This window comes from Acanthopagrus latus, chromosome 17 (genome assembly GCF_904848185.1).
Source record: "Acanthopagrus latus isolate v.2019 chromosome 17, fAcaLat1.1, whole genome shotgun sequence".
Taxonomy (NCBI): Eukaryota; Metazoa; Chordata; class Actinopteri; order Spariformes; family Sparidae; genus Acanthopagrus; species Acanthopagrus latus.
The window spans coordinates 9,875,676-9,891,067 of record NC_051055.1 but is presented as its reverse complement, the minus strand read 5'-3'; the positions used below and the strand labels follow the sequence as shown (position 1 = coordinate 9,891,067).

Sequence of the window (15,392 nt, the reverse complement as noted above, 5' to 3'; positions counted from 1 at the left end):
AAGACAGAAAAAAAGCCTCTCAGCGACCGTTTCTATCAACCAAAACCACCGGCGCCAGCTTCTAACACCAAAGAGACAAACATTTGGAAAACCGGACTTAACGAGAAGGAGTCGGTGATAGTTTCTGTGAAGTGTGTCGGGCTGTGTGGTCGTCCCGCGAGCCGCCAGCTGCGCAGACGAGAGGGGCGCGAGTGACGTCAGCAGCACGTCCCTGAGTGGACAGAAGGGGCACGAGAGCTCTCCAACAGGATGTCTGACCGTGCACACCTGCCGCAGGTGAACACACCGTCCCACAGGCCTCACGGTGACACGCGACCGCACACTTACATAATTAAACTCATTTAAGGAAGTCGGCCATTGTTTCGGTGTGTCAAGCATGTGAGATGTCTGACATCCCTTTATGTCTCATTTCCCTTCTACACCCCACACACACTGTACTGGAAACACATACCAAGTTCAAGTTATAATCCAATTTGATGATTCTATTTTGCAGCATAAAAAGAAAAAAGAACACATGAAATAGCATAGGCTTAGCAGCTGCACCAATGATCAGGCATTATCATCAGGATGGCAACAAAAACAATACAGTGATGACCATTCTGCCATCACGCTGATTTTTAAAATACATCCATGAAATCATCCAGCAGCAGCAGCATAGTCAGAATCAGCATGACACTTAATCAGACAAACAAGCACAGTGTATGACAACGCATTTTTTTTTTTTCTTTTACCGGTATGTATAGTTTCCTTTGCTTGCATGAGAGGCAAGTCAACACCCCAGTTCCTTGTGGGCAGATGAAAAGAGGAACGTGAACCTGACCTTTAAGTGTCATTCTGGAAGAAGAGACACACGCACATCACTGACTCAACTTAAGAGCGGACTGAAGAGTCACAGAGAGGGGTGAGGAAGGTGAAGCCAAAGAAGGTGTTCAGGTGGCTAACAGCGCAACAGGCATCAGACACAGCAGGAAGACATGAAGATGGGTGGTGGAGCTGCACAGAGCTGCTGGCTGCTGCTCACACTCTCTCTGAAAGGTAAGAGCTGGTACGAGAGCGCCAGCAGTGTTGATAGCGGGATCCGTGTTTAGCCCTGACCCAACATCTGTCTGTAATTGCAACACTGATTAGACAGAATTAGCTGAGAGTATTGAGCCTGACAGTTCATTCAGAGGGTGAAATCATAAAAAAAAACAACAACATAAAGCTGATGTGTGGTCTCAACTGCCCTGAGGATTATTTCAGATGCACATCTTTTACTAAGTGTCATGTTATGTTGTAGTTGTGTGAAATGTGAAAAAAGTGGGTTAAATCCAGACCTACCCACATTTGAACTGTTCTTCCTGTGACTTCAAAACTCAAAATCTTACCGAGTATATTTGTCTAAATCTTTTGTCAAGATATCTCATTACACTTTACACAAATGCCTAGAGGGTCACACTTTAGTTTTAAGACTATATCAGCATGATGCACTGGCAGATTTTTTCACTGTGAACAAGATAAAGCTTGAAGTTGTGGTTTACAGTGTCAAACCCATCCAGTGAGTTGAGACCAAGTACAGTCTTTATGACGGGACTCATTCAATTATTTATTTTCAGGTATTTAAAAGTCAAGCCAGAGCACCTAGAATATACATTGCAGACAACTGCAATAATGGCTGTAATATGGAAACACCAGGATGTGTCACATATTTTCATCATGTTTTTAATCTGGATAATATTATTTTATTACTGACAACAAGATGATGTATTGATGATGATGTATCAAAGTTGTATAATCAACTAATTCATCTAATTCTTGAGCAGATAATGTGCCACTTTAATGTAACTTGTGTTGGTGACAATACAGTAAATTGCTAATGTACATTTTCCTCTGCCCTTCAGGTATTCTTGCTGGTGATTGGTCAGTTCATCTCCCCTCAGGTCCTATCTGTGCTGTGATTGGCTCCACAGTGGTTCTCCCTTGTTCCTATGACTACCCTCAAAGTTCTAATGAAACCCAGGAGAGGGGACGGCCTCCTGCCCAGGTAACTCAATAAAGAGGGCATTGTTAGCAGTTGTGATGTATCCTTCGGTGTGTCTTCAACCAGAGGACCTCCTCCGCTGCAAATAAAATCTGTTATCCGAACCACTAGAAACATGCTGCTGAAAAGGGTTTAGTTAGATTAACTGATTTAACTATTGGCAGTTAAAGTATTGGGAGTGGTTTGAGCATCTACAGTCAGTTTCTTGTTTATTTTTTCTCTATTAGGGTGGAGGAGGAGAAGAAGCACAGCAGTACAGAGTTCTGTCTGAGATGTGGTGTCTCGAAGACAGCCGCTGTATCACACCAAGGTATTGTTTAAGACACACAGAAACACACACCCAGACCTGTGACTCATTTGAGCAAAGTGCTCACAGCAAAGCTTAGACAAACTATCTAAGTCTGTCTGTGTGTGTGTGTGCGTGTGTGTGTATGTGTGTGTGTCTGTTCGTCTCAGATATGTCTTCCACAGCGCCGGTGTCTTGCAGGATCCATCCTACATGAACAGGGTTGAGTACCTGGGACAACCAGGAAGTAAAAACTGCTCTCTTAGGATTTCTGATGTGCGACAGTCGGACAGCGGAGCGTATGTGTTCTACCTCATCACGAGCCACCCGACAGAGAAGATGCCAGAGCAGATTGGTGTACAGCTGCTGGTGGCAGGTGAGAATTTTTCATCTACAAGTAAAACGTATATTAGAGCTGATCACCACCATTATCATAACAAGCATGGTTCCCTTGAGCACAATAATCAACCAATAGGTCATGATTTGTAGAGTTTCTAAATGTTCAACAAAGGGGATATTTGAAATGGTAACAACACTTACATAACACAAACAGTACCACTTTAAAGCATAGATAACATGCAATAATGTTTCAGCACCAGTGTGTTAAGTGTTAACCACTTCCTTTATTTAAGCCTCTGTTTAACACTTCGTGCTATTTATGAGAAGTTGAACTGAAACTGACCACTGACTGCATATAAATACTCAGCTTGAGATAATAATCAGTACTGTTATGTGAAAGCAAACCCACTGCCAGACATGTAGGGACAAACTGCAACTTAACCTTGCTGACAAGTTAATAAAAGGAAGATTTAGTGCAATTAAAGCTATTAGGCCAAGTTAACAAGCAATCATGTTTGTTGGGTGTGTTGTTCCACCACAAAGTGTCTTAAGGCTTAAGAAACAATTGAGAAACGTCTGTGTGAAGTCAAACTCTTGTTTTCTTGTTAGTCCTCTCTGTTGCCAGGCGTGCTGTATCTGTGTCAAAAGCCAATTAAGTGCTTATAATTTGCGGGATGAGCAAAATAAGCAAAAATGGTGGAAGTGGAAAATTGATAATCAAAAAAAAGTTGGATATTTGTATAAAGTGAAAACATCAGCTCATTTTGGGTACAAATTCTCATAGCACATTGTTTATTACAGCTGTAAAACAATGGTGAAAAAAAGAAAATACCGACTCCAGTTAGTTAAACCCACTGATGGGTCAGAGGGCCAGAGGGTTACACATTATTAATACCACCATTTAGCGTAAATGTGTCTGCAACTTTAAGATTTACAGCACATTCTTTAATATCACAAAAGATTAAAACAAAAGTTTTCAGAAACAATTACCGTAAGACAAGAATAAGAAATAAAATAAATACGTAATCAGTTTAATACTTTTTTTCCACTAGAATTGGGTATTTGTTGTTGGATAGAGATACATTTGAGACCATCAAATGCAGTAGAGAAACTCCTTAACATGAATGTTTTTCTAACGATGTAATTGTAGTGAAGTAATTAAACAACGAAAAATATCCAACATAATAGCAGCTCTGTAAGTAACTGCCGGACCGCTCACTATTCTAAAATCCTGGCCGAGGTCTTAAAAAGAAAGGACCATACAACTGTTGGCTCCAGCTAACAAAAACTAAATCCTGATGAAAATATGATGACAGAAAAGCTCTGTGTGTCCATATTTTTCAGCCAAGCAATTAATAACCTGCCAAAATACTTATAGGTATTGACCTACTGGTCAAATGATGAATGTTGTCTACTTGAGAATTAGTAAGTAATCTTACCACATTATGTAGATAACATAAACATCCTAACAGGGAAAACGTGCCTTTTTACAGCAGCTCAAGATTGACAGAAGTTTAAAAAATAAGAATGAAAATAAAATAAATAATATACACATGAAATAAATATTATATAAACAAAATATACTTTCTTTTCTAACCCTTGTTTTCTCCAGATTCGTCCAGTGCAGTCAAAGTGTCAGGGAGTCCCTCTAGTGACATCACTGAGGGATCGGCCTTACGTCTGGCCTGCTGCAGCCCTGCAGCCGGTCCACAGGCCAGCTTCAGATGGTACAAGAGCACGAGCGCCACTCCGAGACACACTGGACAGGTGTTGAACATCAGTGAGGTTACAGCTGATGACTCTGGCAGCTACTACTGTCAGATACGGACTGGGGACAAAGTGCAGAACTCTACAATGCTGTACATTGATGTAGAGTGTAAGTGATTCATCCTGACGGAGATTCACAGTATGTCATGTCAATGTATTTTTTCCAAATCTACAGCCCTCAAGACAGGATGAAGACACATCTGCACAGTCATGCACTCATTTGTTCATTTAATCTCTCAATTTGTTCTGTCATACGTGTAACTAAAAAAGCAAAAGTAACAGGAGAAATAAGAAATTAGTAATTTAACCCATTACTGTGCTCGACATGAACATTAGTTGAACAGGGTGCTGTTGACAGAGCATTTCAGAGAATTCCTATGGAAATGTATGAAGAAATGTCCCTATAATAGTTAATAACTAAGCAGGTAATTCATAAGACTCGTACTAACTGACCTTTGATCCCCTTCCTCTCTAGACTCTCCTCGAAACACAGCTGTCTGGGTCTCTGGAGAGCTACAGGACACACTTCCTGTGACTCTGACCTGCAGCAGTGATGCTAACCCACCGGTCCACACATACACCTGGTACCACGGTGCAGCGTGTCTCCCTACAGTGGACAAAAGTTTTCATCCAGCAACGCTATCTCCAGCTACACCCACAGGAAGAGGCCCGACACTCAGCAGTGCTACCATCACCACTGAGGAATCTGGACTGCACTGCTGTGTGTCACGAAACAGACATGGCTCACAGACAAACAGTGTAACGCTCAAAGATTCAAGAGGTAGGTGAATGAAGAGCCTGTCAGAGTTTTAAAATTGTCAGTCCCACGTGTAAATGAACCAGGTCCACACCAGCAGGCTCTGTTGCCATTAAGTCCAACATTTTAAAATATCATTACACTGTACATATTCAGTACCAGGATGTTCCGAGGTCAAGTCAGTTGGACATATTTGACATGCTGCCTGATATTGTTTGACCAGCAGTAAGCTCTTATCCATTTTTTGTCCACCACAGCAGTGCCCCCGTCTGATTCTTCAGGAGGCAAAATGGTGCTAGTCGGAGTCACCATCGGTGTTCTACTGTTGATTATCGCCATAGTGGCGATTATCCTGACAAGGTCAGTTCTCCTCTTACAGTGTTTTTATTATATGGTTTTCAGTATCAATAATCCTAGAACGTAGGTGTCCTTTAAACTGGGACAGTGGGAACATATCCCACAAATCACTTTTTAGAAATGCAGAGAAAGGTTAACCACCTACCAACAAACACTTCATTGAAAACATTTTAACCCAGGCCCAAAAATGCACAGTACATTACTGTGGAGTAAGGCTTAGCAATAGCCAGCAACAAAAACTGTCATTGGTCATTAAAGAAAATATGTTATCAGCATGTACTGTAAAATCAGAGATTACATACTTTAAATGGACAGATTAGCTAGGTTATTTGAGCATTAAAGCATGTAAACCTGTCCTAGAAGGAAACCAAAATAAATGTTTGAACCTGATAAAAAAATGTCTCCCTTAAAAAAAAAAAAGAAACTACTTACAGCATGTAGCACATACATAAATGACAGTGTTACACACATGAAAACAATATGTATTCAATTTACAGAAAAATAAACCATGCTAAAAATTAATCTTGACAAAATGATTAGTAAATGTCGTTTTTTTTCTTGTTAATCCTTTGCATGTCCTTTCAGGAGACGAAAATCATCCAGACACCAGTCGTATGTCCTCACAGGGACAACTGCTACACCACCGTAAGGACTCAGCAAGACCATGACTCACTGTGTAACCACCAAAAACACCCTTTTAACATATTTAAGTAAATCAAGACAGGCAGACTCTGTTTTTTTTTCAAAATAACCTTCCTTGTGCATTAACCTTCCCAACTCATTTTGCCAAGTAAACCTAGTGAAGATGTTAAGTACTGTATCACATGCATGAGCCATGAATGAAATCATGTAAACAGAAGAGAAAACTGTGAGTCAAAGACTGTTGAGTGTCGCCCCAAGTCACACAAACTGCAAGAAGTGTTAGCACTGATGCTTTCACTGGAGTTTAGCAGCACACCACAGAGTGTGCCAAGTACTGTATGTAAGTACTGTATACGTCATGTGATGTCCACAAACAGGAAACTCTGAGGAAGCCCGTTTGTGATGATGACGAGCATGAAGATGAGGATGGAAATTACAGCCACAATCACCTAATTAAGAGCTGCTGGCGGTTGGAGCTGGCTCTGTGCGGTTCCAAGTAAACTCTTCAGCGTGATAAGACTGGAACAGATACTGACCAGAGCCTGAGGAGAAGTGGAGGAGGATGAAAACCAGCAGGACAGTGACTCTGACACCAGGACATCCATTTACAAAATGTACCAAGATATCAACTCTTCGTCCCGTTTGCCTATTTTTAGAATCCTGCTTTTGCCTGATGTATCACATGTGGCTGAGTAAAGAGATGCACATATTTTGTATTTATACATGCTAATTAAGTAAACAAGTACACGTTTTCATTTTTGTGTATCACTCCGTTAGCAGTTTTGTTTTGTGTGTGCAGCCATTTCAATGGGAAATAGAGGTCATTAGAGGTGCATGTGCAACTGCTGTAAGCTACAGTTCAGTATGTCATCTGTGAATTGATCTAAGTGCAGCATTTATTCATTATGCAGCAGGTGGGAGACATGTTTACAGGTTTTCATCAGAAGATACATGGATCACTTATTACTGCCATACTGACCATGTCTATCTGTCATGTCTATCTGTGTGAGGCAGGCCAGTCTAATGTGTTAAACAAAAAGGTTGGCCCAGTACACCTTATAATGGTGTATGTTGTTTCTGTTGCAATTAAAATCCCTTAACATTAGTGTTAATACAAAGATGTTAGTGAATACTAACACATTGGTTGACTGAGGTTAAAGTGAGGACAAGTGTACAATAACATAATGTACATGAGCAGTTCAAACTCAAGGGGGCAGCATTGCCTGGTTTGAGTCTGCAGTACATGTAGTGAACCATTTGCGCCACTGGAAAATGTTCAACAACAAAACTTTTAGGAGAACCACAACTCATAGTAATAATGGAGCTGTTGCTACAGTTATCACTCCTGCAATCATAGCAAGACAGGCTCTATTTAAAAGAGATGAAATTAGCTCAATATGGTCATTTTGTGTTTTGTTTTCTTTTTGCTTTTGTGTTGTTGAAATAAACATCAGTAATGTTTTCTTTATAGTGTGATAATTAACTACTCATCTGTCTGCATTGTTGCAGAAGGTCATGAGAGGGATGGTGCATTCAAATTGACTGGGTGAGGAATTCACACTGCATGTTTCATGCTGGCAGACTTGCTCCTCAACATCCTTGTACAAAGTGCCAAGACATGTATCTGATGTCACGAAACGTCATTCTGCCTCTCTTGTTTCTTTTCAAAAGACATTTCCTTCTGGGCAATGTGGTGTTTTTGAGCTGTTTGGGCAGTGCAGATTTCCACAATCCTGGCTGTTCTTCTGAAGCATAACAGGGCAACATTTAAGATTTTGTGAGAAAGCTGCATCCCTCCTGCATGTTTGTCAAAGGCAGAACCATGTCTTGTCCTCCTTTAGCCATGAAATGGGGGAAGTTTGGACATTGAACATTTCATGATATTTATAATAAAATGAAGCATGTGCAATGTTGTGCTCAAGCCCAGATGATAACCAATGTAAGTAACAGCATAACGATGGCTTTGACTCCAGTCAAGGGAGATCAGATAGTTTGCTGTTGATAAAGACAGAGGAAGAAAAAACATTACATTGACAGGATCTCAGATTTTTCTCATTCAGCAAACTGATAGTTAGAAATGTTCCACTAATACATTGTAAAAATTGCATGCAATGTTTGTTTTAATTCCTCTTTTATAAAATAAGGAGAGAAACAAGTAGATTTGGGTCTAACTCCAGAGTATCTGACAAATATAATTAGAATTCTAAGCCCTCCTTAGAGTCAGGCCAGCATGTAACATTTTATCATTCCCATTGGATGAGACAATGGTCCCATATCAATATGACAGATAATAACAGCGCAGTGTATCCATGTATCAGGTGTATGATTGACCTCCTGACCTCCCATGGCCTTGCAAAGGAGCAGTCCAAGGTGAGATGCCTCCATAGAGGGGAATGACAGCACCTGTCCTGAGCCCACCTGGAACGAAGGAGCTGAAACTGGGAAGAGTGGCCCCATGCCAGGTGTGGTTGACTGCTGCAGGGTTAGCATGCAGAATAATCTGTGTATCTGTCTGTGACAATGATATCTTAAAACAACGAAAGGGGCTAAACTCATCAGAGAAGTCTAGACCATAGGTTTGTATTCAGATGGTAAAACAATGTTAGAACCACATGGAAATGTGTATATAGAAAAGTATATAAAGTACTGTACATATGAATGGATTTATTTATTTTTTTTTTTTTTAAACGTTGCCTTTTCAAAGTAAAATAAGAGACAAACCCAACACATGGAAAAGGAAAGATTGAAGAGAATAGAAGAGCATATCATTGAGCCACTGAGTACTGGGGGGAGCTTTCAGTGGGCATACAGTGAAGAAGAGGATGGCTTCTTTCTTCCTCAATAAGGAAGTGAAATCTAGAATATCTCTTTTTGGGAATTATGTTCGCCATATGTTGGCAAACAGTCATGGACAAGAGAGACAGCAAATATAACAGTGTAATCTAAATTTAAAAATGTGATTTAAAACGTTGCCAAAAAAATTTAAAATAAAAACAAATCTGTCCTTACCTGGCTTCAGGATCAGAAGCACCAGCATTGAGATCATCATCTCTGACACAAAACACAAAAGATTTCAGAAGATCAATTGCCCATTAGCAATAGTTAGCATGGTAACAGGCTCATGTGAAAATACCTAACTGAGCATGTTAGCATGTTGATGTTAGAATTCAGCTAAAATCACTGCACTTAAGTAGCCTACAGCCTCACAGAGCTGCTAGAATGGCTACAGAGCAGCAAAACTAAATGTAATCTCTCTTTTTTGAATCCATGAAATCTACTGTCTCATTGTCTAACATTAAGGCATTCAATAAGAACAAGTGCAGGAGGTGAGGCCATTTCTGCCGTGATGACAGCGGGTCAAGCTGCTTGTCCTTCAAAAATGAGGGAACTTATTTAACAGTAAAATTCTGTCACTCAAGTATTTAAAGCATATTCTTCATAGACTGAGTGACTGTAGGAAAGGTAAGGACAACTGTGTGTGTGTGTGGGGGGGGCGCGATAACAGATTTGTGTATGTGAGTGAGAGTGAGTGTAAGTAAATGGGGCGGCAAGAAAAGCCTTGCTGACGTTTCTCCCAGGAGCTATTATTGGTTCAGGCCAGGCCTGCCCAACCTGTTTGTTTCTTATTTGTAGGAATCCATCTCCTTCGGGTGCCTTGTTGTTTCCTAACTTCCCACCTGGTTAAAGCACGAAGGATGGAGTGAGGCAGAGAGGTGAGGACAGAGTCGGCTTTGTGTGGAGACGACCTCTTCACTGTTTATTGATACACTGTCAGTAGAAATATAAGGTCAGACAGTTTAGACAAGGTGTCGAGGCTTCTGTCGGAGGATAAGGTCTATTTTTAAAGGAGCAACGTCATAGCCTTCAAATAAGGAAGCAGCCTGCAGAGCTGTTGAGGAGTTTCTACGACATTTTACGGTCCGTGTCACTAATCAGCAAGTTTGTCTTTCTTAACATTTCAAGGTACATTTTTCATTGTTTTATTATGAATTAATTTTACACCTTAGAAACTGCTTTATTCCATCCTGATGGTGTGATGGTTTCAGTTTGATATCTCCCAAAATTCTGCCATCATTTTCATGTGAAGCAGTGACACATTCCATCTTTTAATGTAAAAAAAGCTCTGTTTTTAAATCTGAAGGAAGCAGAGCCACAAGGACTCTTGTACGCTTACATCTAATCTATTTATTTATGTTGCATGACAAATAAAGTTACAACTCTCTACAGATAAACTTTTGGAATAAAGAAGACTGAGTGGATGCAAAAATGGAGACGAGGAGGAAAAGAGAGATGGGGAAGACGGCGAAGGTTTCATGGATCTTTTTGCTGCTGCTGGTTCTGCTCAAAATAACCACACCCTCCTCCGGTAATCAACCACATCTGTGATCTCAAGATATTTGATCTAATCAAGACACATTTCCACTTACACACATTAAAATACATCACCCATAGACTGCCATCAGTAAAGAAATCATAGCAGGAAATGAACTAGTCAAACTGCTCACTGCAGCAGGCAGGAAGGCTTCACCTTGACCGTCAGCATTTTTGCAGCTTGTATGACTTCCAGTGAAAAGAAGAAATCTCCTTGTGAAAGATGAGTTTCAAGTCATTAGAATATTCAAATGTTTATGGAGGCAGTGGAGGGAGTTTGCCTAAAGTCAGATATGAGTTCCACGTAGACGTTACTTCCTGATCAGCACTACACAACAGGATGGCTGGGTATCGGCACATATAATCACAACCCAACTCAGCAATTACCAGAGTAATGTTGTGGAACGTGTGTCGTGGCAACTGTTACACAATACATTTCTCAAGATCCATTGTACACTACACAAGTTGCATTTAAGTGTTTCCTGGTGAGATTGGGTTTTGCTGAAATACAGACAATGAACACGATTCATATTCAGTTTTGAGGAATGGAAAGTGGGCTAGTGGCAGCTAGCTTTATACCAGCTCGTAATATGCCTTTCATTATTTGTAAATGTCTTCACTGTTGTAGTTATTAGCGGTGCAATCCAATCATGTCCACTTTTTTGCTCTTTCCTCGTCTTTCTCACTTATGAACACACACACATCGGCAATGCGCAATTACTGTTCCAGCTCAAGACAGCATCACTGCTTCAGCACCGAACCCTGCTGCTCTCAGTTATCGCACTCGCCCAGCTAACCTCACCGTGGCTGTGGGAGAACCTGCAGAGTTTCGCTGTGGAGTGCCTAAAGCTTCTCCAAACATCACATTCACCATCTATGGGGTTCACGGCAACTACAGTCTCACCTGCCCTTATGGCCACGTAGAAAAAATCCCCCAGGTGAGTTGGTCACACTCGCTAAACTGTCTTTCTGATGTTTTTTGATGTTATGATGTTGATATATTGTGTTGCACAGATAGCCTTGTCCTGTTCCAGTCCAAGGTCCCGTGTCCTAGCAGTGTAAACACCAATATTCCTCCGGTGCTCCGGGCTCCCTGTCTGGACCACCAGATGCAAGGCTAAACAAGCTAAATAGCTCACAGCAGCTACAGTTAGTAGCAGCTAGTTATTACACTGGTGATATGATGCCCTTCACTTTATTTATATATAATAGGATTTAGCAGGTGGCCAATTCTTGCATATTTCCCCTTCAAAATAGGAGCCTAAGAATCATCTTGATGTTATAGCGTCTTGTAATAGGGTGAATGGTGTCTCAGCCACTCTGCCAATCCATCCATCCATCCATCCATCCATCCATCCATCCATCCATCCATTCCTTGCTGTCTGTCTCCTCAGGCTCTGTATGGAAGTTGTGATATGACGGAAGAAGAGTCAGTGGCTGTGTGGACCCTCAAGGGAACTTCATTCTCTGACAATGGAGCAAGCTTTATTTGTCAGCAGTCAAACAATCTCAATGCAACTGCTGCCACCCTACATGTTTATGGTAAAGGATCAACACACAGTAATCTTGCCTATTCCCTTTAGTACATTTAATAACCCAAGATCCAGACAGGGTTTTTGTCAATATAAAGAAGAAAATAAAACAAAATATTGTTCATTCGACTGGTATTTATCATTGAAAGAGGGGTGAAGTATGCAAATAAATATCGTTACTCCTTTGATTCATGTGATACACACAAAACAAATAGACAAATCTAGGAAAATCCTATAATTAATTGTAATATAAAGTTGTTTTCTGTATTTTCTGAATTTTGTTTTTGCGTTATTAATTGCTGTCTATACACTTACTCTTATATTTTACATTTGTAAAACATAATTTAGGCGTTCCCCTGGTGTTTTTCTTTTTAGTCTTCCTCCCTCACTGTTACCTTTGCTCCTAGATGATGGCACCAGCTACGCAACTCTCATTGGCTGTGTCATTGGGGGCTTCTTCGGCACGCTGTTGGTGGCTGGTTTATCATTTCTCATGCTGCGGAGATCTGAGACCCTGCAGAAGTGCTTCTGTAAGTACACTGCTTCAGTTCACGGATGTAAAAAATGCACATTTTCATTTACAATTTGAAAGTTGAAAAGTAACGTGTGATGTCTTTTTATTTTCAGGGGGGAGGGAAACAGAAGATGATTTGAACACAATGGTAACGAAGGAGTAAAAAGAGACAGACAGCAGGGGGAGACTGTGTTGCTGCTTGATGATGCTTTGTTAAACATATCCAAAGTTGGTCTCCATTCAATTTCTAACTGGGAATAGAAACAGAAATTAGCCTGTCTATTTTTTTTAAGTCATTTCACTGATCTAAGATGAAAACTGAATTGAACCTAAGTCTAATCTAAGGAGGGATCCAGTCTGACCCCCAACACATTCCCTCCTCCTTCTGCCCTCAAGATCCTACACACATTACTCATAGCCTCAAACTGTATAATATATCAAGCATTACAAATAATTCACAAAAATAAAAAAAAGTCAGGTCTCCCTCCCCACTTGTGTAGGGTCAAACATCAAAATGCACTGCCTTTATTGTTTATAAATGAAACGTGAAATTGTTGGTGTCAGTAAATTATTCAAATAGTTTTTTGGCCACACTAAATGTAGTGAACAAGTTAATAACGTCCTGCTGCAGTCAGCTACCAATAATGGTTGGTAGCTGACTGCAGCAGCATGGTTGGCATAATCATGCCATTGAAATAAGCGGTTATATATATATATATATATATATATATATATATATATATATATATATATATATACATATATATATATATATATATATATATATATATATATATATATATATATATATTAAAAATGGCAAATATATACTTAATTAAACATTAGCTCTGGCTGCAGTAAGTGGTCACAGGTTATGAAAGTGCTGACCAAGTGATCAGAAAAACCTTTGTGCCGGATGAGGAGGACTGTCTGTTCTTTGTGCTAGTACAAGCTTTACAGCTGAATACCAACACACTATTGAAGGTCAAACACTCAGATGGAGGTCCCAGTTGTGCTTGTTTAGCATGTAAGTCAGCTACACTGTCACAGCTTGTCCACTTGAGGGAAGCACTTACCCCCCCCCCCCCCCCAAAAAAAAATATGTTTTTGACAATTTACCAATTTAAAACTGAAAAAATTGCTGTTCCTTTATTTGGGATTAGGTGAGGTAGATGTCATTATGTTGTCATGCTGAGTGTTTGCACAGATTTGCATTGTGAAGTAAATTGTCCTGATGCGGTTTGATGTGGTTGTACAGTCATGGTCTTTGGTAGCTTAAAGTAGCTTTTATTTCAACAGTTACCAAAGGTAAACTCAGGGATGTTTGTGTTTTCATGCTGTTACTGATATTTGTGCTCTCCATTCCATCCTTAAATTTCGTTGGATATATCTTAGTTATGATAATGTACTTTGCTCTTGTTTACGGTTCATTCGTATTTTTGAAACTTGCAAATCAGAGCTTGCTGTTAGTGTGTGGCCTTTGAATAGAAGATTAAAGTTACCTGATGTCAAAAAGAGTGTGCATACAATTTTTGATAGTTACGATTATATCAGCTACGGACTCATCTCCTGAGCATGGCTCTCCATTTGGGTGTGCTGTTTGGATCACTCCGTACAGTCCAAGATGACTGGTGGTTACAGAAGAGCAAAAGATGAAATAAACATCGTCATCAGTTGTATTTGTTGATATTTTGATATGTTGATATTTTTGTATCCCCTCAATACTGACCTGCAGCAGGATGATCTTGCACTGGTGTTGCTGCTGTAAAAACGTATATAATAAATGGTTTAGCAATTTTACACAGTCCCTGATTCTTCAGATGGATTTGCTGCAAAAACGTGCACTACCATAGGAAACAATAGCTAAATGTGTAACAGGGACACATAGAGCAGAAATGCAAGGGTGACAGCACAGAGAGAGAAGTTATGAGTGTCTGTTGCTGCCCCCTGGTGGGGAACTCATTACATTTCTGCTGGTGTCTCAGACATTGCCTCCAGTATTTTTGATGTTGCTGTTCTTTGTACTCATCCTGTCTTTATGTTGTTTTAATGTTGGACTATGGCACAAAGTACCAGAAACAATAGGAGTTACTAGCAACTGCAAAGGAGGTAATAACCCTTTGGAATAGAATCTAAGACAGACACATGCATATAGACAAAACACAAGGGAATTAGACTTATTTGACAAAACCTTCACAGCTTTTGAAAAACACACAACCAAATTTAGAAGTGCTGCAAGTAGATGCCAGACTCAGACGGGACATGCTGAGGTTGTGGTTGACTGTCTGTTTTGCCAAGAGGGGGCTCTTATCTGCAGGTAGGTCCATCGGCAAAATTCACAGTGGCCACATGACACACCTGTTACACAACACTCTCTTGAAAATGGTTAGGTAGTGTGTACATAGTGTGGAACCTATACCACACTGCTTGGTTAGGGTTAGGAAATCATCTTGTTGAGCAGTAAAGTGGCAGCCATGTTAAGCCCTGTGTGAATTCTCTAAATGCCTCAGTGCTTCATACACAAATGGGAAGGGTGCTTACAATTTCTTCCTCAACATGTTTCCTTGACCTTGATGAAAACGTTTTGAGGTCAAGGAGAGACGTAACATTACTGGTGAAAGTGTTTTCATAAAGGACGAGTTCACCCAAAAATGAACATTCAGTCATCTACTCACCCACATGCCGATGGAAAGTCGGCAGAAGGTTCCTATTCCACAAAAGGGTTATTTTTGGAGCAGCATTGCGGCTTTCTCCTCAACAGCTGAAGTGCATGGGGACATGATTTGAAGGTGCCTTATGTAAGAACG

At 40.3% G+C, this 15,392-nt stretch overlaps 2 protein-coding genes and 1 long non-coding RNA gene across 6 annotated transcripts; 2 read left to right on the top strand and 1 right to left on the bottom strand.

Moving 5' to 3' along the window:
- The first annotated feature begins 137 nt into the window (after window positions 1–137).
- Window positions 138–7,638, top strand: cd22 (cd22 molecule). 2 transcript variants are annotated; one of them, XM_037075287.1, is made up of 10 exons: window positions 138–276; window positions 744–1,035; window positions 1,881–2,023; window positions 2,248–2,330; window positions 2,477–2,682; window positions 4,258–4,521; window positions 4,888–5,193; window positions 5,430–5,529; window positions 6,112–6,171; window positions 6,546–7,638. In XM_037075287.1, the coding sequence occupies exons 2-10, from the start codon at window positions 975–977 to the stop codon at window positions 6,553–6,555; spliced, it is 1,233 nt and encodes a 410-aa protein (XP_036931182.1). In that variant the 5' UTR covers window positions 138–276; window positions 744–974; the 3' UTR covers window positions 6,556–7,638. The 2 variants fall into 2 exon arrangements, with proteins under 2 accessions (XP_036931182.1, XP_036931181.1); XM_037075286.1 differs by having other exon boundaries at window positions 5,427–5,529.
- A 2,223-nt stretch (window positions 7,639–9,861) lies between these two features.
- On the top strand, window positions 9,862–13,279 carry LOC119006172. Of its 2 annotated transcripts, none has more exons than XM_037074604.1 (6): window positions 9,862–10,086; window positions 10,396–10,534; window positions 11,269–11,477; window positions 11,934–12,081; window positions 12,479–12,601; window positions 12,699–13,279. In XM_037074604.1, exons 2-6 carry the CDS (start codon window positions 10,435–10,437, stop codon window positions 12,746–12,748), a joined length of 630 nt encoding a protein of 209 aa, XP_036930499.1. In that variant the 5' UTR covers window positions 9,862–10,086; window positions 10,396–10,434; the 3' UTR covers window positions 12,749–13,279. The 2 variants fall into 2 exon arrangements, with proteins under 2 accessions (XP_036930499.1, XP_036930498.1); XM_037074603.1 differs by having other exon boundaries at window positions 9,862–10,131.
- LOC119006173 lies at window positions 11,885–15,379 on the bottom strand. Of its 2 annotated transcripts, none has more exons than XR_005070699.1 (5): window positions 15,261–15,379; window positions 14,315–14,347; window positions 14,113–14,213; window positions 12,467–12,585; window positions 11,885–11,936 (listed from the first exon to the last, which is right to left on the bottom strand). It is a non-coding gene; the product is annotated as an uncharacterized LOC119006173 (long non-coding RNA). The 2 variants fall into 2 exon arrangements; XR_005070700.1 differs by having other exon boundaries at window positions 11,924–12,006.
- Between the last annotated feature and the right edge of the window lie 13 nt (window positions 15,380–15,392).

What these genes read in the sequence shown, in the direction of transcription:
- LOC119006172 (XM_037074604.1), top strand. Translation starts at nt 10,435, where the DNA reads ATGGAGACGAGGAGGAAAAGAGAGATGGGGAAGACGGCGAAGGTTTCA. An exon ending in AATAACCACACCCTCCTCCG is followed by an intron (nt 10,535 to 11,268) that starts GTAATCAACCAC and finishes TTACTGTTCCAG; the next exon opens with CTCAAGACAGCATCACTGCT. An exon ending in TGCCACCCTACATGTTTATG is followed by an intron (nt 12,082 to 12,478) that starts GTAAAGGATCAA and finishes CTTTGCTCCTAG; the next exon opens with ATGATGGCACCAGCTACGCA.
- cd22 (XM_037075286.1), top strand. Translation starts at nt 975, where the DNA reads ATGAAGATGGGTGGTGGAGCTGCACAGAGCTGCTGGCTGCTGCTCACA. An exon ending in GCTCACACTCTCTCTGAAAG is followed by an intron (nt 1,036 to 1,880) that starts GTAAGAGCTGGT and finishes TCTGCCCTTCAG; the next exon opens with GTATTCTTGCTGGTGATTGG. An exon ending in GTGGCGATTATCCTGACAAG is followed by an intron (nt 5,530 to 6,111) that starts GTCAGTTCTCCT and finishes ATGTCCTTTCAG; the next exon opens with GAGACGAAAATCATCCAGAC.